Raw genomic sequence first — 27,050 nt, forward strand, 5'->3', positions numbered from 1 at the left:
CTGATGCTAACTTGGATGCAAATGGGATATTTTAATTGTTTCACGTCATTAAAATGTGTAAGAAAGGAGAAGTGGTATGAAGATTTAGAAGTGTATTCTAAAGTGGAGGTGGGATGATGTAGGACTAGCTTAGGCAGAGAGGAGGGGGGAAATGAGGCTGAAAATGCATAAATTTACGTAGGGAGATAAAAGGATAAATGGGCACAAGTCCGATATTAGGAATGGCAATATACAAAAACCTGTAGGAGAACACTTCAACCTCCCTGGCCTCATAATAACAGATGTAAAGGTAGCCATCTTACAGCAAAAAAACTTCAGGACCAGACTTCAAAGAGAAACTGATGAGCTTCAGTTCATTTGCAAATTTGACACCATCAGATCAGGATTAAACAAAGACTGTGAATGGCTAGCCAACTACAAAAGCAGTTTCTCTTCCCTTGGTGTTCACACCTTAACTGCTAGAAGAGGGCCTCATTCTCCCTGATTGAACTAACCTCATTATCTCCAGACTGATTCTTGCCTGCATATTTATATCTGCCTCTTGAAATTTCCATTACATGCGTCTGATGAAGTGGGTATTCACCCATGGAAGCTTATGGTCCAATATATCTGTTAGTCTTTAAGGTGCCACAGAACACTTTGTTGCTTTTTACAGATCCAGACTAACACGGCTACCCTCTGATACTTAGTATTGTTAAATATCTTAGTTTAAGTTCCTGGATTGAGTGGGTCCATTACTTCTATTAATACAGGGGTTAATTTTCAGTGTGCATTAAAGTCTGGAAAGCTATAGGAATTTCCGCCTGCTGACTTATTTGTTGTGGGAAACTAATTCAAGATGTGACGTTCCATCCTGAATTTCTGTGATTAATTAGCAGACTCGAAAAAGAATATTGTTTTAATAATGACTCTGATATAAGCAATACAACATTTTAATACCTGCATATCACTGGGTACATAATCTGTAACAAAGATGATCATTTTAACAGGTCTAAATGCAAAATATAATATGTAAATACATTAGTGAAGTTATTCAACATACCTGACTCCTCTTGTGACTATGAATGAAATATGTTTGACATGGTTTTCCAAGAAGTATGACTGAAATTTCTTCCCTCCTATTTGTTTTTTAGCCCTGGAGTGAGATCTGATGTAAGCTCTTCTCCATCCACCACCTCAACAGCGACAGGACCACCTCCCAAGCTTTGCCTGGTCTGTTCCGATGAAGCCTCTGGATGTCATTATGGTGTCCTAACTTGCGGCAGCTGCAAAGTGTTCTTCAAAAGAGCTGTGGAAGGTAGGATGTGTTTTGAAGAGTTTATTATCTGTTAAAAATTATAAAATATATGTACAATTATAGTTTATTATCTGTTAAAAATTATAAAATATATGTACAATCTAATGCCTCTGCAGGCATCTTTGCTGCTCCCTAAAATCCTATGGGAAATTAACTATTTCTTCTACAAATGCTGATCCCTATGTATATTCCACTGTGGGTACACATGTACGCCATGTGCCCAGAGTCAGAGAATTTGGAAAGTAGTGTCCATTGGTCCGTTCATATGCCCTCACTATCCTCCGTGCCTCCAGCTGTGAAGGTAAAGATTGGAGCTGACCAACCGCCTCTCCAATTCCTTCTTACCACCACATGACCTATGTCAGATCCTCCAATGTCTGGATCTTTGTCTTCCTTTGTTCTTCAGTCTGTAAAAATATATAGTAAATAGTTTTGAATTTTACTCAATAGTTTTAGCTAAGTTTTATAGTTAGGTAGTCCTCTGTCTTGGGGAATTACCCTCCTGTACCATGGTAAGGGTGCTGCACTACATTCAGGCCGGTAGGCTTCAAGATCTGTACTTGTTGCCCGTGCTCCTTCCCAGTCAGTGATGACCATCAGTGCTGCCTGTACTGCCAAGGGGAAGCTTGTGTCATGGCACAGTGCAGTATCTGGTGCACTTTTCCCAGTAATACCATGAAGTGCAGGAATTTGTCTTAAGAAGCACTTAATGGAGAAAGCTATGAGATCACAGTCAGATCCAGGCTGGGGGACCTTCCCCGCAACCCCATTCAGCAGCTTGACTCAGCAAGGATTGCACTTCCTACCATGAGGTCTGAGTTAGGCAAGGGAATCTACTCCCACAGACCCCATCGGGGTCTTGTCAAGAAGGTAGGGAGCATTCTCATAAACATGAGAGCAAAACCTCCTCCAGGTTCACGTCTAAGAAGTTGGATACAACCCTGCGTAAGTCGAGCAGATCTTCCCATTCAGCCCATGAGGACAAAGAACATCCTGAGTCTCATGGTCATGACAAGAAAACCCACACATCTAGTGTTCTGTCAGTACCAGAGCATGCTCTAGTAGCATCAGTTCATCCGGTACCAATTAAGCCTAAACACTGGGAACTGACAGCACCAACAGAGGGCAGCCATCAGGAGCTTCAAACACCATAATACCAGCTTTAACTTGCCTGAGTGTGGGACAGACTGTATTTGCTTTATATTGTTGGTTCGGACAGACAGGACCTCTCATGCTCCAGGGACAGCAGCGTCTCATGCACCACCTGATGACATCTTTGCTCTCCCTGATCCCCCAATCTCCATCACCATCAGGTCCTTCCTTCATGAGATGCAGCTTAAGGGAGGAGCATGACCCCCATCCCATTGTCCAGCCATGGTTTCCTTCCAGCCGAACCATCAGTACCACTGATGGATCCAGAATTGGCATTTTCTCTCTCAGTAGACTCTGAACCTCTGAGGAACTGATGTCTCCTCCTCTGAGGCTTACCTTTCTGGACAGGGGACCTGGACTAGTCTGGAGCCAACCTCCACCTCATCACCTGCCTCACAGCTGTTGGTACCCCATGCTGTGGGGACATCCACAACCACATTTTGACTGTCTTACTGGCCATATTGGGGCTGTACCACCCTGCAGAATTGACGTGATCCGCTAGGGAGTCAGTTCACCCTTTTCCTGCAAGAGGACATCCAGAGCTTCTGTCTGACCCCATGGAAGGGGGGAGAATTCTGAGCCGGATACAGCAATTCTTCTGGTACTCACAAAACTGTCATCATCATCTATGGAAGAAGCAGTTGCTCCAATATCTTCCCACACACACACATCCCCAGTGACCATAAGCACTTCCAGGAACTGTTATGTAGGATGGTAGTGGCACTGCAGGTCTCCCTTGAGGAAATTCAGTATCCCCCACATAAACTCCTGGACATCCTACAGCCTTTGGATCCAGCCAAATAGTGCTTCCTATTAATGAAGCCATTCTGGAACCAGCCAGAGCAGTCTGGCACACCCCAGCCACTAGTGCCCCTACCCCTAAGAGAGCAGAAAAATGCTCTTTTTTTCCAGCCAAAAGGGGCAGAATTTCTCTTCTCATTCTGCACCTAACTCTTTTTGGTTATCCACTTTGCTATGGAGACTTCTAGACAGCAATACCCTAGGTGTACTCTGGTTGACAGAGAGGGTAAACACCTGGATTTATTAGGAAGGAAGGTCTTCACTTCTTTTAACCTTCAGTTCAGAATAGCCCATTACCAAACACTGTTGCCTAAGTATGATTACCTGAAATATTCCAAATCCATGGACTTCATCAACAAGCTTCCCCAACACGACAGCTCCATTCCAGGCTCTCATTGAGGAAGGCAGGTCGGTTGCCAGGACCACTCTTCAATTAGTGGTAGAAGCAGCAGACACATCTTCAAGATAAACGGCAATAGCCATGGTCATGTGCCTTAAATCATTGCTTCATGCTTCGGGATTTCTCAGACAGATCCAGAACATTGTGGAGAACCTGCCCTTGGATGAAACCCATCTCTTTAACCAAAAGATAGATGGGTCCTTACACATTCTAAAGGACTCCAGGGCCACCTTCCTCTCCCTGGGAAGAGGCCCCAAGAGAAAATTCCACAGGCAGTCATACAAACCTAAACCGTTGGCTCAACCACTTTACCACTAGTGGCCTTATAAGCCAATCTGTAAGGGGTGGTGGGTTTAGAAGTCCTTTTTCCCTGCACCTTCTGCCAGCATCAGCATCATCCCACTGCCATCCAAATGATATTTTTGACAGGAGTTGAAGAGCTGCAAACATATGACAACATCAACTGCTAATTCCCACACATCCTAGCACTCTTTTTCCAGACCTGGAGTGCAATAACAATGGACAAGTGGGTGTTAATCTTCATCCATTCCGATTATGCAATTGAACTTACCTCCTTGCTCTCTCCAAATCCTTCATTCCTGGCTCTTTCCAGGGGCCATTGTAATGAGGAGATTCTCAAACAAGAAATAGGTTTCGGAGTAGCAGCCATGTTAGTCTGTATCCGCAAAAAGAACAGGAGTACTTGTGGCACCTTAGAGACTAACGAATTTATTTGAGCATAAGCTTTCGTGGGCTACAGCCTACTTCATCGGATGCAAGAAATAGTCCTCCTTACAGCACCAAGGAAAGGGTGACACATCTTTTGGGACAGTGGTTCTTCAAATAGCTGTGCCACCTGCATCCTCCTCCTATTTGAGTACTGCTTATCAGTCACCCACAGTGGAATAGACATAGGAACTAGCAGTCAAAGAAGAAGAGAAAGTTACTTACCTTATTGCACGTGAAGATTCTTCGAGGTCTGTGGTCCCTATCTTTGTTGCAATACCCACCCTCCTTCACCTCTGCATTCTTGAATTTGTGGTAGTGAAAGAATTGGAGAGATGGTTAGTCTACTTTACCCTTTATCTCCATGGTTGGAGCCATGAGGAGAGTGAGGATGCATGCCTGAGCCAAGTGACACTGCTTTCAGAATTCTCCAATTCCAAGGCGCATGAAGCACATGCGTACCCACAGTGGAATACATATAGAGACCACCCATCTTGAGGAACTTCCAGTTACTGTAAAGTAAGTAACTTTCTCATATCTAGACTATGTTCCTAGTAAAATAAAATTGATAGTGGTGTGAGTACCTAAAGCATGGAGTACATTTACATTTATATAATGCACCCATTCACTGAGAGCGTGAAAGGGTTTATTGTTATCTTGGGTTGGTATCATTTGTTTTTCTTCGCTTTTCTTTCATTGGTTGTGTTGTTGGTGTCATTTTTATGTAAATTGTTTGTTTTAATATGTGATAAAACTTTTCTAGGGCATGTGATTTTGAAGGTCAAAATTTAAGTATACCGTACGCCAGCTATGTGTGACATCCTATATGGAAATTGATAAGTTTATCTTAAATGATCCCAATATAGTATTATAGCAGTTTTACAACATTTGCTGTAAATAATAATGCTCATCAACCTGTTATATTCTATAAATGTGCATATATATTTTTTGAGCTCACTAGATGACAGCATTGTGATAAACGACTATCAAGATTTCTCCCTGATCTCAGGAAGACAACAATTTAAAAAAAAAAAAAGAGAGAGAGAGAGTAGATATGAGCTTACAATGTGTTAGGCAGCTCAACCCTTCCCCCCTCCTCCCCCCCAAAAGCACCAATATGATTTTGGGCTGCATACACAAGCATTATGAAATGGACCAGATTCTGTCTCCTTATATGACAAGCAGAAAGATGTGGGCAAGTTGCAGTTGTTAGGGAAGATTTTTTTATTTAAAAGCTTACCACAATTCTCACACCCTAAGCTACATAATGTCAGTCCTGCCTTGGAAGAATCATGCTAGCTCTTAAAGGGCAGATGAAAAGATTTGGAGTCTGATGTCTTGCTTGCAGCAATCCTTATTCATTTTGAGGTGAATCATCCTAGCTGGCTACCCTTCTTTCACAAACAACCCTAACGTGGGGGGACATTATTCTCAACCAAAATATCTCTAAGGGCTTCTTCCTGGAAAACAGTGGGATCCTTGAAATTAAACTTGCAGGCAAAGCAGTTCCTAGCTCTCTTAGTGATATAATGGGAAGCTTTTATGAAAACCTGAGGTTATTCAGAATTATCAGAAAAGCCGTCTTGCAGTCCTGGCTCCTGCCAGACACTAGAGGAAGGAATACAGATTTTTGGAAAGTTGAAGAAGTCTCTGAAGTATAAGAGGAAAAAATACCACTTTGCAACTGGTAGCTAGAACAAAGGCTGAGGTGATATGACATCACTAGTTGCTATCAGTTGCCTCGGAGCTATCCGCATGGCCTCCAGCCAGCCCTGTCTGGAATTAGACCCCCAATTGGTGCCAGACTTTTTTATTTTGGGAGCATATGGCTACCTATAGCTTTGGTTAAAAAAAAATGTTGTCAATGGACATGGTCCAAAGGGGATGCACAGTTCCACAGAGTAAGGATCATAGGAACAACTTTGTTCTATTCCCAATCTCTAGCAACCCCATAGAAATGTCAGGACCTGAATGAAACTATCCATCATCTACTTCACATCAGAGACATACAGCCTATTCCGCATGCTGTTTTTAGCCACAGATAATCAGGAGCACACATAGCAGAGCTCTGTCTGATACATCTGAATAAATTCCTGAAGGAGGCTTATCTCCATTTCCCATTGTACTGCTCCATAGACAGTTGTTCTGATGTGCATATGGATGGCAGCTTTTGGTGGGGCTGGGGGTGTCTTCCCAAAGTTGATTCATCTTTACCTGTCCGAAGACAATTTTTCTTATCAGTGTTCTGTACAGAGAGAAAAAGTGGAAACACACACAGAGTGATAAATTTTCTGAAGTATTTCCTATATTTATATCTGCTAGGCAGCCATTAATACGTACATTCACCAACTTCTGCATATTTATCATACTGTCTTTAGTCAGTGCCATTTTTTGGCAGAAGTCTTCTCTATGTCTTAGTGCCAAAGGGAAGAAGATGGAGGATATATGTAAAATTTCCTTTCTTCAGATAATAAGATCCACAGATATAGCCCACACTGGAGACAAATGGATCATCCAGAATATAGATGGAAATTGAAATCCAAAAACTTGGATTTGTTTCATTAAGGAGAATTTCCCATTCTCTCTGCTATAGCAGAGATTGTTATGCTTTTTTCCTCAAAGAATATTTAAATCCGTAATTTAGAAAACTAGAATAGAATTATTCTGGCTGTGGAAGTTCTTTCAACTGACAGCAGCTTCTCTGGGTGAGGCATTCCTCTTCTGCCAGTGACGGACAGGTCTGGTTCTGCCTTCAAGCTGCAAGCAGGCTGAAGTATCCATTATAAAGGATCTGTGGACCTTACTGCCTGAAGGCAGGAAACTTTCAGGTAAGCACAGAATTTTCCTAGTATGGAATGCAGCATAACTGGGATGTGTGGATTGGGCCCACAGTTTGAGGATGTGACAGATTGCTGTTGACCTGTACTAAGTTATGTCACCTAATTTGTTTTTTGACTTCCATTTTGTATCCTATCTTGTGTCCTGTATTGGGAGCCAGCTTGAACTGATATATGCGTAGCTTGTTTTTAATGTATAAAAAGGCCGGAAAAGGAGGAGGTGTTTCTCACCTGGTGGAGAGCTGACATTAGGAAGAGTCATCCAGACTGATTGGCCACTGAATATAGCCTTTATATGGTATATTTGGGTTCTTCTTTTTGCTAATCAGGCAGATACACTATATATAGCTTAACATATATTTATTCAGATTCTTAATTTTTACTTTTTGTTATTTTGCAAGAAAATTATGAATAATGCACTTCTTATTTACCAAATGACGATTAATTTTTTTTACTTGTGCTTTGTGTCAAGTTCTCTTTGGATGGAAATCCAATTTAAAATGCACAGAAACAGCATTCTAAAATTAATTATTTAAATGAAACTACCTAAAATGTTCTACATGCATAAGAAAAAACTTATCAGAACATTTATCAAAACATGTTTTATATTTAAAATTAATTGATTTATTAAGCAAAGGAAGTATGATTTATAGTTAATGAATTGAACTGATTATTTCTGGTCACCATGTCCTTCAAGATTTTAGAATTAGCAGATCTCATCCTCTCAACTAGTCCTTGAACTAAACTAGTTTAATAAACTGAAAACTAAACTAGTTTAATAAACTGAAATGAAGAAAATCCTCTTTCTGGACCTGCAGAAAAGATTACTGCTGTTGAAAGTTGGTTTAGCACGTCATAAACTCTAGTTTCAGGTGCTTAGGCAGTGACTTCCACCAGTTCAGTGGTCTGACTCTTAAAAACAAAAAAAAACAAAAAAAAAAGAGCTTGGCAGCAAACATGTACTTCTTAATATTTTTTATTTAATTTAAATTATTTTAATAGATTATACTAAGTTTAGGCCTTATTAGAGGTTATCATAATTTCAAATGTAATTTTAAGTAGGTTTATTTTTTTAAAATAAACAAGTATTTAATTTAAATTTAAAAATCTGATATACAAAAAAAATAAGTCAGCCATTTTTATCCACCCTGCTGCCAAGAGGGGAGAGTGTGCCTGAGTGACCCAGAGCTATTAATAGGGATGAGTCACTACCCAGACCTAGGGAGCTTTGGAGCACATGGTCATTAGTGGTTGGATCTCCTCACAACAGACTGGTGTCCATTCAGAGGATGGGACTGGACTGGGTTGTGACAGAGAACTTCCTTGGTGCAAAGCATATGTAGTAGCTCCTATACTGTAAACCTAAAAGAGCAGGGCCATACAGGTCTGTCGCATCTTATGCGCATTTAACATGCGCGATTTCAGCTTTGCGCGGTGGGGGGGGGGGAACAAACAAAAAACCGGCGATTCCACCAGCGTGAGACACGAATCTGCTGTTACTCTAAAATATTTTGGGCAGGGGACTTGACAGCAACAACATGTCTTTAGGCCTGTGATAAGGTTCTCCCCTATAATACTGTAACCCTGGAGGGTTGGCACCAAAAAAACAGTTTAAATAGTGTGTCTGCCCCGGAGTGAGTGTGAGATGGGAGAAGCGAATCTGCTGTTCCCACTATAGTACTCAGTCCCCCTGTGCCTTTCATATTGTGTGCATCTCGCTGCGCTAAGTGAGATTCTACTGTGCCTGTACTGTTTAAAGAGACAGTACGTATTTTTCATCCTGTATAACATGGCTCCTAAACGCAAGGCACCTACTTCATCTGGTGCTCAACCAAAGAAACAGTGATGTGTTCCAACGCTGGAGGAAAAACTGGCTGTGTTAGACTTATTAAGAGACGATATGTCCATCGCCAACGTGGCGCGTAAATACTGCCACAACGAATCTAGCATCCTTGCCATCAAGATTCGAGAGACAGAAATTCGTCAAGCCGTGGCATCAAGTGCTCGAGTAATTGCTAAGGTGACGAGCCAAGTGCGTGATAAGACTTTAGTGAAAACTGAAAAGGCATTAAACTTATGGCTGTAAGACATGAACCATAAACGTGTGCCTATCAATGGCAACATGTTGCGAGAAAAGGCTCTTAGCATCTATGCACTGTTCAAACCTCCTGCCAAAGAGGGACAGCCTTCTGATAAGAAGGAATTCAAAGCCAGCCAAGATTGGCTTAACAGTTTTAGGAACCGCTTCAACCTCAAAAACGTGCAGACTACTGGTGAAGCTGCATCTGCCAATGAGGAGGCAGCAAAAGCCTACCCCGAACAACTAAGAAAAATCATAGAGGAAGCTGCTATCTTCCAGAACAAGTTTTTAATGCTGACGAGACTGGGCTCTTCTGGAAAAAAATGCCCACCCGCACTTACATTTCGAAATCAGAAAGACAAGCCCCTGGCTTCAAAGCAGCTAAAGACCGTGTGACTGTGTTGCTTTGTGGAAATGCGGCTGGGCATTTAATAAAGCCAGGCTTTAAAAATTTATTTAAATTTATTTTAAAAAATTATTTAAAAATACCCGTGTCCTAAAAGGCAAGAACAAAAATCTCCTGCCTGTGCAATCAAATAAAAAGGCTTGGGTGACGGCAGCATTATTTCTGGATTGGTTCCACAAGTGTTTCATTCTGGAGGTCAAGCAGTATCTTGAAGAGAAAGGACTTGACTTTAAAGTGTTGCTTATCGTAGACAATGCTCCTGGACACCCTGCGGCACTCCGGTTTGCGCATAACGACGTTGAAGTAGTCTTTCTCCCTTCCAATACAACCTCCAACCTCTCGACCAAGGTGTCATTAGCTGTTTCAAGGCCATGTACATGAGGCTAACATTCTCATGGATCCTTACCGCTATGGATGCTGATCCCAATGTTAATGTGATAGAGTGTTGGAAGTCGTTCAACGTTGCTGATTGCATCACTTATATTAAACAGGCAGTGGATGCAATCAAGCCTGAAACAGTCAATGCATGTTGGCGAAACCTATGGGAAGACTGTGTGAATGATTTTAAGGGTTTCCCAACCATTGACAAAGAAGTGCAACTCATTGTTCAGGTGACCAGGCAAGTGGGTGGTGATGGCTTCGTCGACATCCTCGAGGAAGAAATTGAGGAATTAATTGAGGGCCATAGAGAAACATTGACTAACGAAGAGTTAGAGGAACTGATAAAATCGTCTACAGAAGACGAAGGTGATGACAAACAGGAAGAGCCAGCAACTTGGAAACTTCATAAATTTTCTGAAGTGTTCCAAGCAGCGAAACACTTGAGTGATTTAATTTCTGAATATGATCCTTCTCTGGAACGAAGCCACAAAATCACACGTACTATTACGGATGATTTGAGACTGTGCCAAGAAATGTTGGAGGAGCTCAAGAGACCACAGTGACAGTTGCCAATCACCATGTTTTTAAAGAAAAAACAACCAGCAGCAGCAGAGCCTACACAATCAACTTCTCAAGCTGAACCAGAGCCAACCACTTCGTCTACGACTCGCTCTCTGTCACCCAAGCCTGGCCCATCGTCTCCTGGATCGACATCAAGCCCTGACGACTCAATACTATTGTTGTCAGGGGAAGAGGAAGACTAATCATTGGCGTGTGTACAGTACAAGACTAGCAAGAATATCCAGGATGACTGGTGACTGTTCAGGTTTACAGTACTGCACTGCACTGTACTGTTTTCATTTTTTTATTCTTTCATTCTTCTGTCTCTCTGTTGTGTTATTAAAAATACTTTAAAATTATATTTTGCATATGTCGTCTTTATTATATACTTACTGTACATTGCTGTATATAATACATAGTACTGTACAGGGTTGTATACACAAAATTGTACTTTATGGGTGATTTAAGGGATTTTCAAGGGTCATTTTGACTATAGGCGGTTTTCGCTTTACGTGCTGACCGCGGAACGTAACCCCAGCATAAGATGAGACAGACCTGTATTGTGAAAAGTGCTCTGCACCCAGTGGTTGCCATTGTTCTCAGCAGGGGGATCCAGGATGCCATGCCCTTTTGAAAATCAGGCCCACAGGGTTGTGTGCTTGTTTCAGTTTTTTGGAGCTGCTTTAAGAAGGGAAGTTTAATTAGCCAGCTTTAGCTATGTGTGTCCAGAATGAACTGTAGTGGGATAAGATACGACATCATAGGCCCTGTAATTTAAACTTTTAAATGTCATTTAGACTAGGTGAAGTAAAGGTCTTTTTTTAACTGCAGTTTTAATACCTTCCATTTGTAATCCTTGCAGATAAAGATTATTTCATTAAAATACAGTAATCCTTGTACAGTTTGGTTAAATGGTATACCTGTCAGAGTTCTTACTTGTAAGTATACAAGAAACTCACATACACTGCATCTCCTTTTTAGAGGATTCCAATAAATAGTAATAATTATTAAATAGTTATATCATCGTAACACTTCATAACACATTTATATAGACTTATAGAAACTTGATCCCTGCTGCGAAGAGCTTATAGAATCATAGAATATTAGGGTTGGTAGAGACCTCAAGAGGTCATCTAATCCAATCCCCTTCTCAAAGCAGGACCGACACCAACTAAATCATCATAGCCAGGGATTTGTCAAACCGGGCCTTAAAAACCTCTAAGGATGGAGATTCCACCACTTCCCTAGGTAGTCCATTCCAGTGCTTCACCACCCTCCCAATGAAATAATGTTTCTTAATATCCAACCTGGACCTCCCCTACTGCAACTTGAGACCATGGCTTCTTGTTCTGTCATCTGCCACCACTGAGAACTTATGCTTATCTCTGCATTGACAAAGAAGAGGGTAGAGGAGGGGCAAATAGGTTGAGAAGTCCTGATAGTCTCTTTAATTGAAAATAAGGTAGCGGTGAGCTGGAGCTGGTTCGCACAGGTTCGCGGGAACCGGTTGTTAAATTTAGAAGCCCTTTTAGAACTAGTTGTCCTGCGCAGGACAACCGGTTCTAAAAGGGCTTCTAAGTTTAACAACCGGTAAGTTGAAGTGACCCAGGAGCATAGCTGGAGTGAGCCGGGGGAGCAGCCGCTCCCCCGAGCACGTTATCCAAAAGTGGCGGGGGGGCACAGGGGAACCACTCCCCGCCCCAACTCACCTCTGCTCCGCCTCCCTGGGCAAAGCTGCCGCTTGCTTCTCAGCCCTCCTAGGCTTCCCGCGCGAACAGCTGATTTGCTGGAAGTGGGGCGGGGGGCTGACCCGGTGCTCTAGGCGCTGCGTGGCGGCAGTGTGGCCCAGCTCCAGCCGAGTGGCACAGCTGTAGCGCCGCCAGCCACCTCCAGGCAGCGTGGTAAGGGGGCAGGGAGCGGGGCGGGGGGGACAGTTCAGGGTGCTGGTCAGGGGGCGGGAGTGTGGATGGTGGTCAGGAAGGGGAAACAGGGTTGAATGGGGGCAAGGGTCCCGGGGGAGCAGGAAGGAGGAGGGGGTTGGACGGGGAGGTGGGAGGCAGTCAGGAGCACTGGTTCCAGGAGCGGTCAGGGGACAGGGAGAAGGGGGGGTTGGATGGGGCAGGGGTCCCAGGGGGCCATCAGGAATGAGAGGAGGGGTTGGATGGGGCGGTAGGAGGCAGTCAGGGGACAGGGAAGGGGGGTGGATGGGGCAGGAGTCCCAGGGGGCAGGCCACGACCCCCTTGTGGGGTGAGGAGGGAACCGGTTGTTAGGATTTTGGCAGCTCATCACTGAAATTAGGTAGTGGAAGAGGGTGTGGAGGAGACTGGCGAAGACCCAAATGGAACAAGTGGATTTTGAGGAGGGATTCAAAGAAGAATGAGTACACTTAAAGGTGGGGAGGAGTGTCATTTCAGGAGAAGGGAGCAGCATGAGAAAAGGCACACAAGCACGAGTGGGAAGGTGTTGGAATCTCAAAAGAAACAGAATCAGTAAATTATATTGTGGCCTTTTTGTGGGGATCAGCAGATTTGTTTGGTCTGTTCTGATATCCAGAAGCAGCATGCCTGCAGTGTGGTTGATAATGCAAGAATGATTAGATCAACAACAACCTTTCACTCTCCCATCATGGTCCAATATAGTCCTCAGCACTACATTTGAAGTATTCATATCTGCAGTAAGCGCTCTTAAAAATTTTTCCAATTTGGTCTCTAATCAATAACTACCTTTAACACTGTATTGCTTGAATTGCCATTGTTTAGTTACAAAGGTGACTGAAAAGGTTGTTGTTTTTTATACAACTCTATACCTTTGCATAGCTTCCAGGCTCGCATGAAGCTGGTCAGTGTGCAGTCACCTTAATTCCATTCATCCCAAAATGTTAATTCAGGGACAGAGGTCTACAACACCATAGAAGCAATGGAGCATTCATCTAAAAAAGGAATGATGGGTAATCACCAATGGTAGACTGCAAAAGAGAGTGCATCAGCACCATAAGTGGTACCATGTGTCAGGAAAAGAGGAGCAGCTCCTAAAGACTACCTACCTGGAACATCATCTGTAATTGTTCTGCAATATTCATATTCTGAATTTCAGCATCTCTGTGAGAAAGCAAGAAAAATTACTCTTTTTTTCATCTTATTGCAGTGATAGGTATTTCTTCTACTTAGCTGATCTGCAGTGTCCAGTTGTATATTTAATTTGTGTATCTATGTATACATACTTACAGACATATTTACTAATGAGAACAAGTGTCCTGGTTGTGATGTCCTTTACTATTTTCATTCTGGATGGAACTAGTAACTGAAGGTCCCTGATGCTTCCTCTTCTCCAAATAGAAGATTTTTGGCGCTTGTACAAAACTGAATGAAAAAAGCTCCCAAGAAATCAGTGAGCTACCTAAGGAAGTAAGCCTGAGTGAAGCCACTCTAATAATCTTTGTACCCCACCTTCACAGCCAATTACACAAATTGACCTGACACACTCCTTAATCAAACTTTTTTGCTACTAAGCAGGCAGTTTTCACAGCTCAAATATCAGGGAAAGTTGAATGTTTATTTTCACCTTAGGAAATTCTCAGACTGCCCTCCCATAGGTGAAGTATCTGTTGTCCCAGAAACTGGGCATAGAATCAGCAGACTTTAAATGCTAGCCAATTAAATAAGTGCAGATTCAGTCTATTTCCTGTACACTTGATTCATTCTCAGAGAGAGTTGCAAAAGAGTTTTTATAATGAAATTACCTCCTTAGTGTAATCATACTACATTAGGGCTTTCAGTTACTTCACTAAACAATTTGTGCCTATTTTTAAATAAACAGACTGGAATAGCCTCTGCCTGCTTCATGGGTGGGGTGATAATGGTGATGATACATTGTAGCAAAAAATACTACATTCACAGGTATTTTTAGAAAACTTGCTGAATCCCTAATGCAAAGATAAAAAGCTTGCTTCAGTTTCCCATTTATATTCTGCAGTAGTTGAATGCTATGTGAAAATTGCCAGGACAGTGATCAGGACTGTAATAATCCATTAGAGCGAAAGTTGGATTCAGTTCTTATTCATTGACTATTAGATTTTAGAATTTCCATTTCATCAGCCTATGTATCAACGGCATTAGACCAGCTGAAGAGAGACCTGCTTCTGGAGTCTATTTTAGTTTTCAGACTGGAGAAGAAGCTGTCCTTTGATGACAATTATTTCTGAACAGGAAAAGATCTTTAGAAAATTAGTCACAGTTAAAACTCATTAATATATACTCCAGTGTTCCTCCTGTTTTAACTTTGCTGAGAAATGCATCATGGACAGAAGCAACTCTCTTTAAGTTATGTAGTTCAATTTTCTAGGCTTCCAAGGTCAGCTTAGTTTTGGATCCATAGATCCATAAAAATACCAAGGGATTTAGTCTGTCCACTTCACAAGCTCTACCCAAGGAGCTCTTCCTCCATGTTTTAAAAGTGGTAAAATCAATATCTCCTGAAGAATTCAAAAATGAACACACTCAAACTGGCTTTTCTGGCAGTTGGCCTGGGTGCTATCTGGCTTCTCTTAATCTCAGAAATGCAGAGCTCCATATTGCTGTTTCAGAAATCTTATTTTCCTATAAGCAATAAAGTTAGATATTTTAAAGTGGACTGCTTTATGAATGTTTATTTTTTATTTTAATTATCAAATTTGTCTCAAGGAGGCTATATGGTGCATTTAGACTGTTTGATAATTTCCTCTTGCCTCTAACTTTCCATACTATCATCTGAGAATTCTAATATTTACAGATTTTTGTGACTTTATAAAAAGCATTATAAAGAATTTGAAGAGATTCAGTGGGGGATGACTTGTGATAAATTTTAAGAGAAAAATAGTTTAAAACCCCACCTAAATTGGTCATAAAGAAACAGAATTTTTAAACATTTATTTGTATTGAGTTCTCCGTATGTCTTCCCTAGGAAATGTGTGTGTTGATGGGGAATTGTAGATACCGATATTACTATAATAAGTCTGCTAAAAATGAGGTGTGGTGATTCAGTACATTATATACTTCCCAATTTCTTAATTCTAAAACCAAAATTAACTGGACAAATGTACTCACTATTTTAACTGTACATATTTTCTTTTTGTGTAAATACAGGACAGCACAATTATCTGTGTGCTGGAAGAAATGATTGTATCATTGACAAAATTCGAAGAAAAAATTGTCCAGCCTGTCGCTACCGGAAATGTCTTCAAGCTGGCATGAATCTAGAAGGTAACTTAAAATACTTGAATGGATTGTTTGTCTCTGAACCCCAGGTAATGATAATTTGGTTTTATGACATAAGCAGACATCTGAGCAGTGCCTTAACATGTTCAAAATAGTTATTCATTATTTTATGGTATACCCCCACATTCTTTTTGGCAAAAATTAAGATTTTTTTTGTGTGCTGCTTCCAATCTTTCCTTCCTCTCCTACAACAGCTATATCTCTTAATATACTCCTGTCTTTTAACAATCCACTGTTATGCACCAATGTCCTGTTTTTATTCACAGATACAACACATGTACAAAAATTAGAACATTCCTTTCCCCCACCAACACACACAGATATCCCTTGCCCTCTCCTTCACTGAACCTCAGACAGCGGGAACCTAGCTATGGGTGAGATGGGGAAAACAGCCTACATATGCCATATCACTTAGGAAGATTATGTGCCATTTGAAAACTCAAATGAAGAAAAGATCAAGGGCAGAGAACTGAAATGAAGTAGATTTGTGCTTCCAAAATTGAAGGAAGAGAAAGTCTGGGTGTAGAGAGAGACAGCCTTCTGTGCAGGCTGTGGAAAATTAATACAAATTTTGGTCCATAAAAACCTTGTCCCAAATTTTCTGGAAAATATACCATTAACAGATACACATGTACTAGTGTGGGTTGCTTTGTGTTAAGTCATAGATGGCTACTGAGAAATCCAAAACCATATCAGCTACAGATGTAGTGGTTAGCTGCTTTAAAACTTTTTCCCAGCATTCAGTATCAAGCATAAGCACAGCAAACTTTTTCTACTAATAAATTATTATAGCTCTCTATTTATGCTTGATATGTTTCTATTGAATAGTCTGTTCTTCTGCTATTGCAGGCAACCCTGTCATATAATGCCATTCAAAAATGTATCAAATTCTATCTTAAAACTGGTTAGGTTGTTTGCACCCATTACTTATTGTAAGGCTGTTCCAGAATCACACTCCTCTGATAGTTAGTAACTTTGTTCTAATTTCCAGCATAAATTTATTCGTATCCAGTTAATATTGATTTGTTCTTGTGCCAACATTATGCTTTTTCTTAAATAGTTCTTCTCTCTCCTTGGTGTTTACCTTCTGCTGCATTTATAGAGAGCAGTCACATTTCCCCTTAGCCTTTGTTTTGGCTTGGCCAGCTAAGCCAAGCTGTATTAGTCTTGTGTCATAAGATAGGTTCTCCTTTCCCTGATCATCCTAGTAGCCCTTCTCTGGTCCTGCTTCAGTTTGAATTAATCTTTCTTGGACATGGATGATGACAGTTGTACATCCAGACAACATACCACACTGCTTATTGGTGCAGATATCCCAAATATATGTGTATAACCAAAATTGTTAGATATATGTAAAATATATTTTGTTGGATGTAAATTTGTAAATAATTTGCAATTTATTTTAAACAAAAAATAAAGCATGAAACTTGAGTGGCAAAAGGTAGCTGTTGGAAACCCTAAATAATAGCTCTGTATTGATCTAACAAACAACGAAAATTAACAAAATATTAAGTGAAGAGTTACCCTTCATTATACAATGACATGTGGCAAATCAGGAGTCTGGTTAAGTGAGCTTTTGAACTGTTAAGTATTCAATATAGTGACAGGGATCAGTACTCTTTGTTACATTGCCCTCATATCACTATTATGTTTTTAATAAAAACCCATTTGACAAAGCAAGCTTACTTAGGAATATCCACACTCCTCAAGTACTTGCAGTCATATAGCCTTTTATCTTCCTGCTTCACAAAATATCTGAGGCATGACAGAACCCTATTCTAACTGCATACCTTATTATGAGAATGCTTAGCTCAGTTTTCACAGAATACATGACTTTGTGTGATAAAGGGCCAAAATATATGAGAGAGATGGCAATCCAAAATAAATCCAAGAAGATGATAAATATATCTCCTTCAAGAGTTGAAATTCTTGACTACTTGGCTATTAACCTTTAGTGAATTTGGTTCATTAAGTGTTTACTGACATCTCAGGACCTGATTCTGCAATTGGATGTTGACAGGCAGATTCTTAAACCCATATGAAGTTCTAGTGAAATCACTGGAATTCTGCATGGGCCAGAGCAGACCCAAATAAAAAATAGGGCGAAAAATACAGAAAGCAACTGTGCTAACAAGTTGCATTTTGTTTTTGAATTGCCTGCTTAGGTTCAAATCCTAGATTTGGCTTTCGGTTATTAAAAACCATACTGTACGAAATTAACAAAACTCCTGTTTTTAATGTATGTTAATTGGTTACATGTTCTTTTTGGCCTTTTCTTTGCCAAAATACAAAATATATTAAACATTTGCATTGCAATTAGTTGAAATATAGGAATGAGAAAATTAATTTATTGGAAAGATTAATTGCAGGGAGAGATTTCTAACTAAGATTCTGTAGCCTTGGAAAATAGAAAAACATTTCCTGCCAGCATGGAAAGTTTCTATTTTAAAACTTTATAGATGCAAATAAAATAATGAATAATAATCCAGCGCGGAAATGTTTTGTGTGCTAACAAACCAAATAAATGGTGTTCCTAGTGAAACACCTTTGACTAAGTGTATGTCTAAACAACAGCTTGGGAAGATGCTTCCAAGCACGTGTAGCCAGACCTGTGCTTGAGCTAGCTTGCTAAAAATAGCAGTGTGGGAGTGGCAGCATGAGCAGTGGCTTGGGCTAGCTGCCTGAATATGTACCCAGTGGGTCAGGCAGGACAGTGCTCGGGTGGCTAGCCTGAGCCATCACCTGTGCCACCACAGCCACACTGCCATTTTTAGCATGCTAGCACAGGCAGAGCTAGCGCATCTGCCTATCCGCCCTGGGAAGAACCTTTCCAGCTGTTCTATTGGCATACCCAAATAGAATGTGAGCAGCTCACTCATCCAAATTCAGATTTTTGGCCTTTTGCTTTAACGCTTTTGGACGGCAAAAGTGACTGGCAGGACTAGTAGTTTGAGAAGGTGTTACAAGATCTGCTATCTCAGTTCGGTTCGTTTCTTCACAAAACTGTGCAGGTTTTCAAAAAAGTGTATTTCTTTTTTTACAATATGGGATGCCCCACATCCCTAAGGTACAAAGCAAGATCAGTTGCCAAAGTTAAACAAATGAACTATCCTGATCAAAGAAATGTGTTGTGTATTTTCTTTCTCTCAAACACAGTTGTGTGGCATTTTGCTCTAGTGGGCACAGGCCAAAGATTCTTGGGGACTTGAAATTCATCTTCTTTCAGAGGAAATCACAATTATGGAAACTGGCAAATGTAATATATTTCTCACCCTTCTCCAAGTTAAAAGTTATCATTTAGATGGGGATCAGTACTGCCTTCCAAACTTCTTATCTAGAAGCTGAGATTCCTTTCCAGTTATCTGTATTTGAATTTGGCATGCAGTGTTGTTGTAGCTGTGTCAGTCCCAGGATATTAGAGAGACAAGGTGAGTGAGGTATTCTCTTTAATTGGACCAAATTCTGTTGGTGAGGGAGACAAATTTTTGATCTACACAGAGCATTTCCTCAGGTCTGGAAAGGTACTCGGAGTGCCACAGTTAAATACAAGATTGACCTAAGAATTTAGTCAGCCCTGTTGCTGGGACCTTGAACCAAGTCTAGTTTAAGTTTTAGTTACTAGCGTGTTTTATATTTATTTCTCTTGTAACCATTTCTGACTTTAATGCTTTATACTTGTACTCAAAATCTGTCCCTTTGTTGTTAAATAAACTTTTAGTTTTGATTAAAGAATAAATCTAGTGTTGTATTTAAACTGAATTGTTTGGTAACTCCAATTAAAGTAGCAAACTGTTGTAGCAAACTGTTGTATATTGACCCCTTACGGGGCAATGGACCTCTAATATCTGAACTGTCCAGGAGAGGGCTGAAGAGTGCAGAAATACATTTTGGGGGAAATCCAACACTGGGAGTGTGTTGGGGATAACCAAGGTTGGTGGAAGCCAGAGGGTGACTGGAGTGTTGCTGGCAGGTTGCATCTATACACAGACACTCTGGATGTGACCTGCATGCTGTTTGGCTGTTTATGAGAGGCCCAAGATCACAGGGCAGGTGATGACGAACCCCTCACTAATTTGGATTACACCTGGAATGTGATAGTGAATTTTTCACTTGTTCCGGGGCTAATATGGAAAGTACAATAAAGGAGTTGTTGGAACTGCTTGTTTAAGCTTCCGTTTTAAGATACTTTGGTCAATGAGGCGATGTTAACTTTTCACATTAAAAAATTTAATAGTGCAAAATGCAAGGTCATGCTCTTAGGGACTAACAAGAATTTTTGCTATAAGCTGGGGGCCTATCAGTTGGAAGCAACAGAGAAGGAGAAAGACCCTGGTGTATTGGTTGATCACAGTATGACTATTAGTCACCATGCAGTTGTGATGCAGGGTGGTACATGGTTAGAAATGGTGACAGCTTTTGTGTCATAGATGTGCTTTGACTAGAAGATCTACCCAAAATTTGGCCAAGTTATAGGCCTTTGAAAAATCGCAGTTTGTGCATGCTCAGTAGACTTCTTAGATTTTAGCAGCTAAATTCCCTGAAGATTTCATCCACACTAAGTATGATTCAGCCTGGGGTTGAGCAGGACTTTTCCTGCAATTGTAATTCTGGGCTGCTGCGGGCCTTGCCAGGTCCAGGCACCTGAAATAAGAGCACCAGCAACATTAATTCTGGGATTTCTTCATTTTTCAGTTCTTGATTTTTGCAAACCTAATGTTTTTTTAATGTAGTTTTTTGTAATGTTACATTTTATTTATTTATTTATTTATTACTTGTATTATTGTGGTGCCTGCCCCAGTCATGGATCAGCACCCCGGTGTACAAACACAGAACACGAAGACTAGGGTAGCCAGAGAGCAAGTGTGAAAAATTGGGACGGGGGTGTGGGGTAATAGGCATTTATATAAGACAAAGCCCTGAATATTCGGATTGTCCCTATAAAATCAGGACATCTGGTCACCCTAACAAAGACTGCCCCTGCCCCAAAGATCTTACAGTCTAACATGAGACATCAGATACATACAGACTTACAGGGGGAGTACAAGAAAACAATGAGAGATGTGCCTTTAGGAAACTAGCACTCTGGCATAAGCCCACAAAGCCTATGATACATTTATTTCCAGTACAGAAAGAGCATGGCAGCCAAACACAAAGCAGTATCATTCGTAGGTTTCTCTTGGCAGTTTGTAATCTTCTTGAGGTGCAAGGATGAAAACTGCTTGTTTGAATGCTTGGGGAAGTGAGGCTCACTCTTAAAAGTGACTGTGTAAATGGCATCTTCTTATTTGAGAGATGATTCCTGTCCTTTCGTAGAGTCTTATCTGCTCACCTTTGTGTTGAGAATAAAAAAATTTGACTTGTGTTAGAACAAAACCTCTATCATAGCTGTGCTGCTATCTCACGATTCATCAACAGAATTGTTACCCTGCATTCTGATCGTATGCTCAAAATCAAACCTTCAGTTACACGTGTGCAACCCCATCAAAGACAGGAGCAACTGATGTATATTTAGGAGTTTGACCTCCAGATTTCAGGGTAAATTTGCTGGGCTGGCAGTTAGGAGTGGGGGATGCCATTACTTTAAACTGAGCACATTTACTAGGGAATTACTCAAAGACAACAAGCCTGGGAAGCCACATTGCCATCTGATGGTGCATCAGACACCAACAGAGTATAAATGCACTTTCACGTTTTGAAGCACACTTCTACATCCTTGACTTCTATCCTAATGAGTGAACAAAATCTTAATGCAGAAAAAATCTGGACGTACAAAGATGATTGAGTAAAAACAAATCAGTGATGCTGCTGAAGTTTGCTGAATTTAATTGATAATTTTCCCCAAAAAGTATCATGGAAAAATGACCATTCTTAGTCTCATTTTCCTTTCAAAAACTCTTATTCTAGGGTTCAGTATATTTAAGGAGTTGAGTAACCTGATTGGCTGAACAGAGCTAAAGGCTTTTTAGAATACAAACAGATCTTTAAAACCGAAGGAGAAAATATTAGAAGTATATGATGCAATAGATAGAAAATCTTGCTGTTTGACTCATCACTGAAGTTCCATAGTTTTCATTTTCATTGTGTTTATTTTTCCTACTGAACAAAAATGTTCTCTGACCATTGTAATCCTTCCTACATGCTTTGTCCATGCCAGAATGAGTGTTGGTGGCAAATTGAGCTAAAATAAGAGGCACCTATTGATTTCAAATGTGAATTAGCTGACTAGCTATGCTGTACTAGTAAAGATGTATGGATTTTTGTCAGTAAAGATGTTTATCCCTGACTACCACTATGCTTATTGTTAAGCATTTCTTCTGAAAAACATAAATTAGTAATTTGTCTTAAAAGTGAACAGCAAACATTTTGTTCCCTCAGAAGATGACTGCTTAGACCATTCCAGATGAGAAAAATAAACTGTATTTCTAAAAACACAGCAAAATTAATCAAAATAAACATCTAAATATCATCTCAACTTTTTAGCTAAGATCAAGTATAGTCAGTTTATAGCTGATATATCCTTTAATAGGGTGCAGTTTCTTTCACTTACAGGTTAATTTTTTTCTCTTTCTAATATAATTCCGCCCCACTATGATAATTTAAGCACTGAACCTCAAGGGCCAACTTTTCAGCAAGACTCCTATATTGAGTGCAAATTTGACCGTATTTGCTTGTTTAAAAGGCCACGTGCAAATTTTTGTGGGTGCATTTTTGTACCCCACCTGGAATTTTGGACTTCAATTTTCTTGTTGCAACCAGCCATAAACATTATAGAAAATGTGTTTTTACAATTTACTAGAAAGTAAGTCTTTTGGTCCATCAAAATAAATGGAAAATTATGGGAAAATTGTATGTGAAAGGAAGGGAAATAAACATCTCAGACAAGACAACTAAATTTTGAAGACTGAAATGATCCAGGAGATTTCAAATATTGGGGGGCATTGCTTTTAAAAATGATAAATTCTGCTGGGTTTAATAAATTATCCTGTAGGCATGACATTATTATTTACATTCTTCTCACACCAGTGTTGGCACATGACACTAACTACATTCTTGAATCCCTCTTTGTCATTAACTGCCGCGTCCATCTGCTCTGTGGCACTGAGATAATCTGTTCTATTCTGCCTTCTCTGCTAAGAATGGTTCTTAAGGTTTCTCTTGGGCGCCCTTGTTTCGTCTCACCAGTTGGTTTCTTCTTTCTTAATCTGTGCCGGTGTAAGCAACTGTAGCTTGTGGGAAATAAGTCAGTGATAACTATTCCTGTTTACCAAATTCTGCCATAAAGTAAAGTTCTGATGTTACTAACCAAATGGGAACACTATATATCAAATCAGGTTTCAGGCTATAGCTGCAGGTTTAATCTTGAGAGATGCTGAACACCTACAATTGCCATTTAAATTTAGAGAAAATATTTTTTCATTCCAGATCTTTAATATGACTGTGAAGGGAAACCCCCTACTGATTGGGGCAACATTTACAAACAGTCATATTGGAGTCAGTCACTCTAATCCTCTTAAACACAATCCTCTTAAACAGCAGAGACAGTAAAAGTCTTTGGAAACAAATCAGTTTTAATAGCTGTAAACTGAAGAGAGACTCTACTTGGGAACCTCTGTAGTTGTCTCAGTGATGTTATGCAATTTGTGAACAAGAGAGCAGTTGGTCCATCAGACAATATCTATATGAAGACACGTCTGTGTAAACATTTGAGAAACCCTATACTATGTCTTACAGAAAATACATGTTTAAAAACAGTGTACTGTAAAAATGTGCATTTACCTCAACATTCCTCTTTTTCATGGGTAATATTTTGCATGTTGTTATAGGCAGGTTGCTTGACACTTTCCACTATAAAATATCCTGTTTTGAGTTGCTTATTACTTTGCCAAACTTTAGCCATTTAGGCTGAAATTTTCCATGACAGGTGCCTGCCTTGGACTGAATATTTGTGAAAAAATTTAAGCCAAAATATTTTAGTCATTTCTGAGAATGAGGCTAGGAAAAAATATGCTGTTTTGCCCATATTAAAAAGTTCTTAAGTCCCTTTCTTTTAACATCTGTAATGCCGTCTGGAACAGGGGCTTGAAACTTGGCAAGTGGTGGCCTTTGTGTCAGGGATGCGCCTTTTGTCCTTTTGGCCTTTGAAAAAGTCAGTTTGCACATGCGTCATACAGACTTGTCCATTTTAGCAGTTAAATCTCAGAAGACTGTCTTCTCTGAGCATACTTGAGCCTCTCTTAGTGCTACCAGATTCTTCATGCACACCCCACCACCTCCCACAGCTCTTCCATGTAATGGGACTGTGCGTGTGGATGCTCCAGACCAGCGTTACAGGGGCAAATCCATACTTTCCCTCTTATGGCTGCTCCCAGCTGGTTTAGATCTGGGTAGAGCCAGACACTGGAACTGAGAACAGGGAGCCTCTCTCTCTCCTGAGCTTTCACTGACTCCCTCCTGGCACCCAGGTATCATGGAGAAGGAAGTTCTTTAATTCAGTTAATGAAGAAATAAAAGCCAGACTGTGGGGGAGGGGGAGGGGAAGGAATAGATTGAGACATGGAGTCTGGTGAGACTGGGGGAGCAGGGAAGAGAGAAACTGGGACTGAGAGCTGGGAGGAGGGGAGGCTAGGACAAAGGCTAGGTCTACACTACACGCCTGAATCGGCGGGTAGAAATCGACCTCTCGGGGATCGATTTATCGCGTCCCGTTGGGCAGGAAGCGCCGTCGACAGGAAGCCGCAGAGGTCGATTTTGCCGCCGTCCTCACAGTGGGGTAAGTCGGCTGCGATACGTCGAATTCAGCTACGCTATTCACGTAGCTGAATTTGCGTATCTTAAATCGACTCCCCCCTGTAGTGTAGATGTAGCCAAAGAGACTGAGACTAAGAACTAGTGCAGGGGTTGGCAACCTTTCAGAAGTGGTGTGCCGAGTCTTCATTTATTCACTCTAATTTAAGCTTCTTAAACATTTTAATAACCTCATTTACTTTACATACAACAATAGTTTAGTTATATATTATAGACTTATAGAAAGAGACCTTCTAAAAACATTAAGATTTTGCATGCCAGTAATACATTTTAACGTTTTTAGAAGGTCTCTTTCTATAAGTCTATAATATATAACTAAACTATTGTATGTAAAGTAAATGAGGTTATTAAAATGTTTAAGAAGCTTAAATTAGAGTGAATAAATGAAGACTCGGCACATCACTTCTGAAAGGTTGCCGACCCCTGACCTAACTGCTCCCCTTTGTTGCTTCACTATACATTTTACTTGTTTAGCCTGACAGGTACAGAGGTTGCAGCTGGAATAATTTGCATGAGAGAGATTGTAAATATCTTGTTCATTTGTACATAGATAAATCCTCCCGTAAAGCATTGCCTCTGCATCTGGGACAGTAGAAAATCATGGTGTAAAAAAAAAAAATTTGCATAACTTGCAGAATTAACTCCAATTCTAAGCTGTTACTTAAATAGACACAGTCAACTTAAAAATCATGCTTCTCTTTGAAAATTATATTACCTCACATACTAAGCAACACTCTGAAATATCAGAACTGAAAAATTGTAGGAAATTATATATTTCTCTTGTTTACTTTGGGCTTTTGACAATTTGTGTTTTGTCAATTTCACTTTATTGTCCAGATGGTCACTTATGCCTAATTTGCAAACACTTGCACTCACTCACTTGCATAAGAGAGAGATTTTGAACCCCTTACTTACACTGATAAATTAGCCACCCTGAATAGTATTGCTGACTTCAGTGGGATTATTCAAGTAAGTAACTCTACACTAGTGTAGTAAAATTCTGGCCCTTTATTTTTGCAAGATCAAGCCGTTATGTTTGTTTTGGGCCTTTTAAAGAGCAGATGAGAGAGCATTTTAAAAAAATAAGAAAATGTGATTGTAAACAACAAAGGGGATTCTGGACCATGTGTAGTGTATGAAACTATTTTTCATTTACAAAATGAAAAGTCTTTTCCATTCCCACAATATACCAATCATATTATAAATCTAAACTTTTGCATTTTCTGAATTTTATTCTGTTGTAAAGCCTGCCATACCGTTGCCGTAACTTATTTTTTCATTTAATATCTTTTTAGTATATATTACCTCCAAAAATTTGAAACTGTAAAATTACTGAGTTATCTGATACATTTTCTAATAATGCATTAGTTATAATCAAGGCACTAGTTGGCATGAAGACATAATAAAATTATCCACTCGTATCACATATCCTTAAGTTTCGTTCTGTAGACATTTAGTATGGTAAAGCAATGTTTTTAAAAGTAATATCAATTTACTTCCAATATTCAGTGCAAGTAACTTGTCTGTCCTTGGCAAACTTATGTTACTTACAGCATGGGTAGAAATAAAATAATTGAAAAGTTACTAAATTTAAAACTGAGGTTTTTGAATAACTAGGCAGGCTCTGTATTGTGTTCATTTGCCATTCATGGCAGATCAGACTTGCACTTGTGGCATCTTTTTATATCGTTGTACGCTTTCAAAATGGTAATTGAGACAATTTCTGTCATAATCCACAATTCATAATCATCTGGACAATGGAACGGACACAATTAAATGAGAAAACAACAGTCTCATATTAGATCTGTGTTGTATTTTATGTTACTCTGCAGTGGTGGTGAGTCAAATTATAAGCGGACAGAAATTATGTCCCTTCCCCTCTTAAAAGTTACACAAGTGGCATTATTATGTGCTGTTGGTGTATCTGTGGGACTCCTGTATGGACCAAGATGCAGACTTCAGAAAAGAATGGTCTGTCACTTCATTCCCTGTACTGCAAAAAATTTACTAAACAATCTCCACGGTTGGCAGTCTGCATTCTGGGGAGTCAAAAGGGAAGCAGGAGACTCAGTTACTTGTGATGCACTAATAAATAATCTTTCTATTTTACAGCTGACATTTCTGTCAATGTGATGCTTATGCTGTTTTTATCTGCTATATCACATGGATTTTATTTACTGTTTAATTACTGCAGCAATAATTTGTTTGCAGGAAGATTGCCAGAGAAAATTCTCCTCTTGCCCAGTGCCATCCCCAAAAATGTTTTCCCTGGCTCTGAGTATTCAGTAGCATCCTATTTATAAAATACAGTTTTCCTTTCTTCTGTGTGTTTTCTGTAGTTCACATATTCA

General features: G+C 40.0%; 1 protein-coding gene across 5 annotated transcripts in view; it reads left to right on the forward strand.

Moving 5' to 3' along the window:
- NR3C1 (nuclear receptor subfamily 3 group C member 1) overlaps positions 1-27,050 on the forward strand; it is a 153,018-nt gene that overhangs the window by 100,971 nt on the left and 24,997 nt on the right. For all 5 annotated transcript variants that reach the window (XM_024107831.3, XM_005302851.5, XM_042850862.2 and 2 more), the window contains exons 3-4: positions 1,134-1,297; positions 15,763-15,879. In XM_024107831.3, the coding sequence (XP_023963599.1) occupies positions 1,134-1,297; positions 15,763-15,879 (281 nt within the window). The remainder of the gene's footprint in view (positions 1-1,133; positions 1,298-15,762; positions 15,880-27,050) is intronic.

Source organism: Chrysemys picta, chromosome 8 (assembly GCF_011386835.1).
Source record: "Chrysemys picta bellii isolate R12L10 chromosome 8, ASM1138683v2, whole genome shotgun sequence".
NCBI lineage: Eukaryota > Metazoa > Chordata > Testudines > Emydidae > Chrysemys > Chrysemys picta.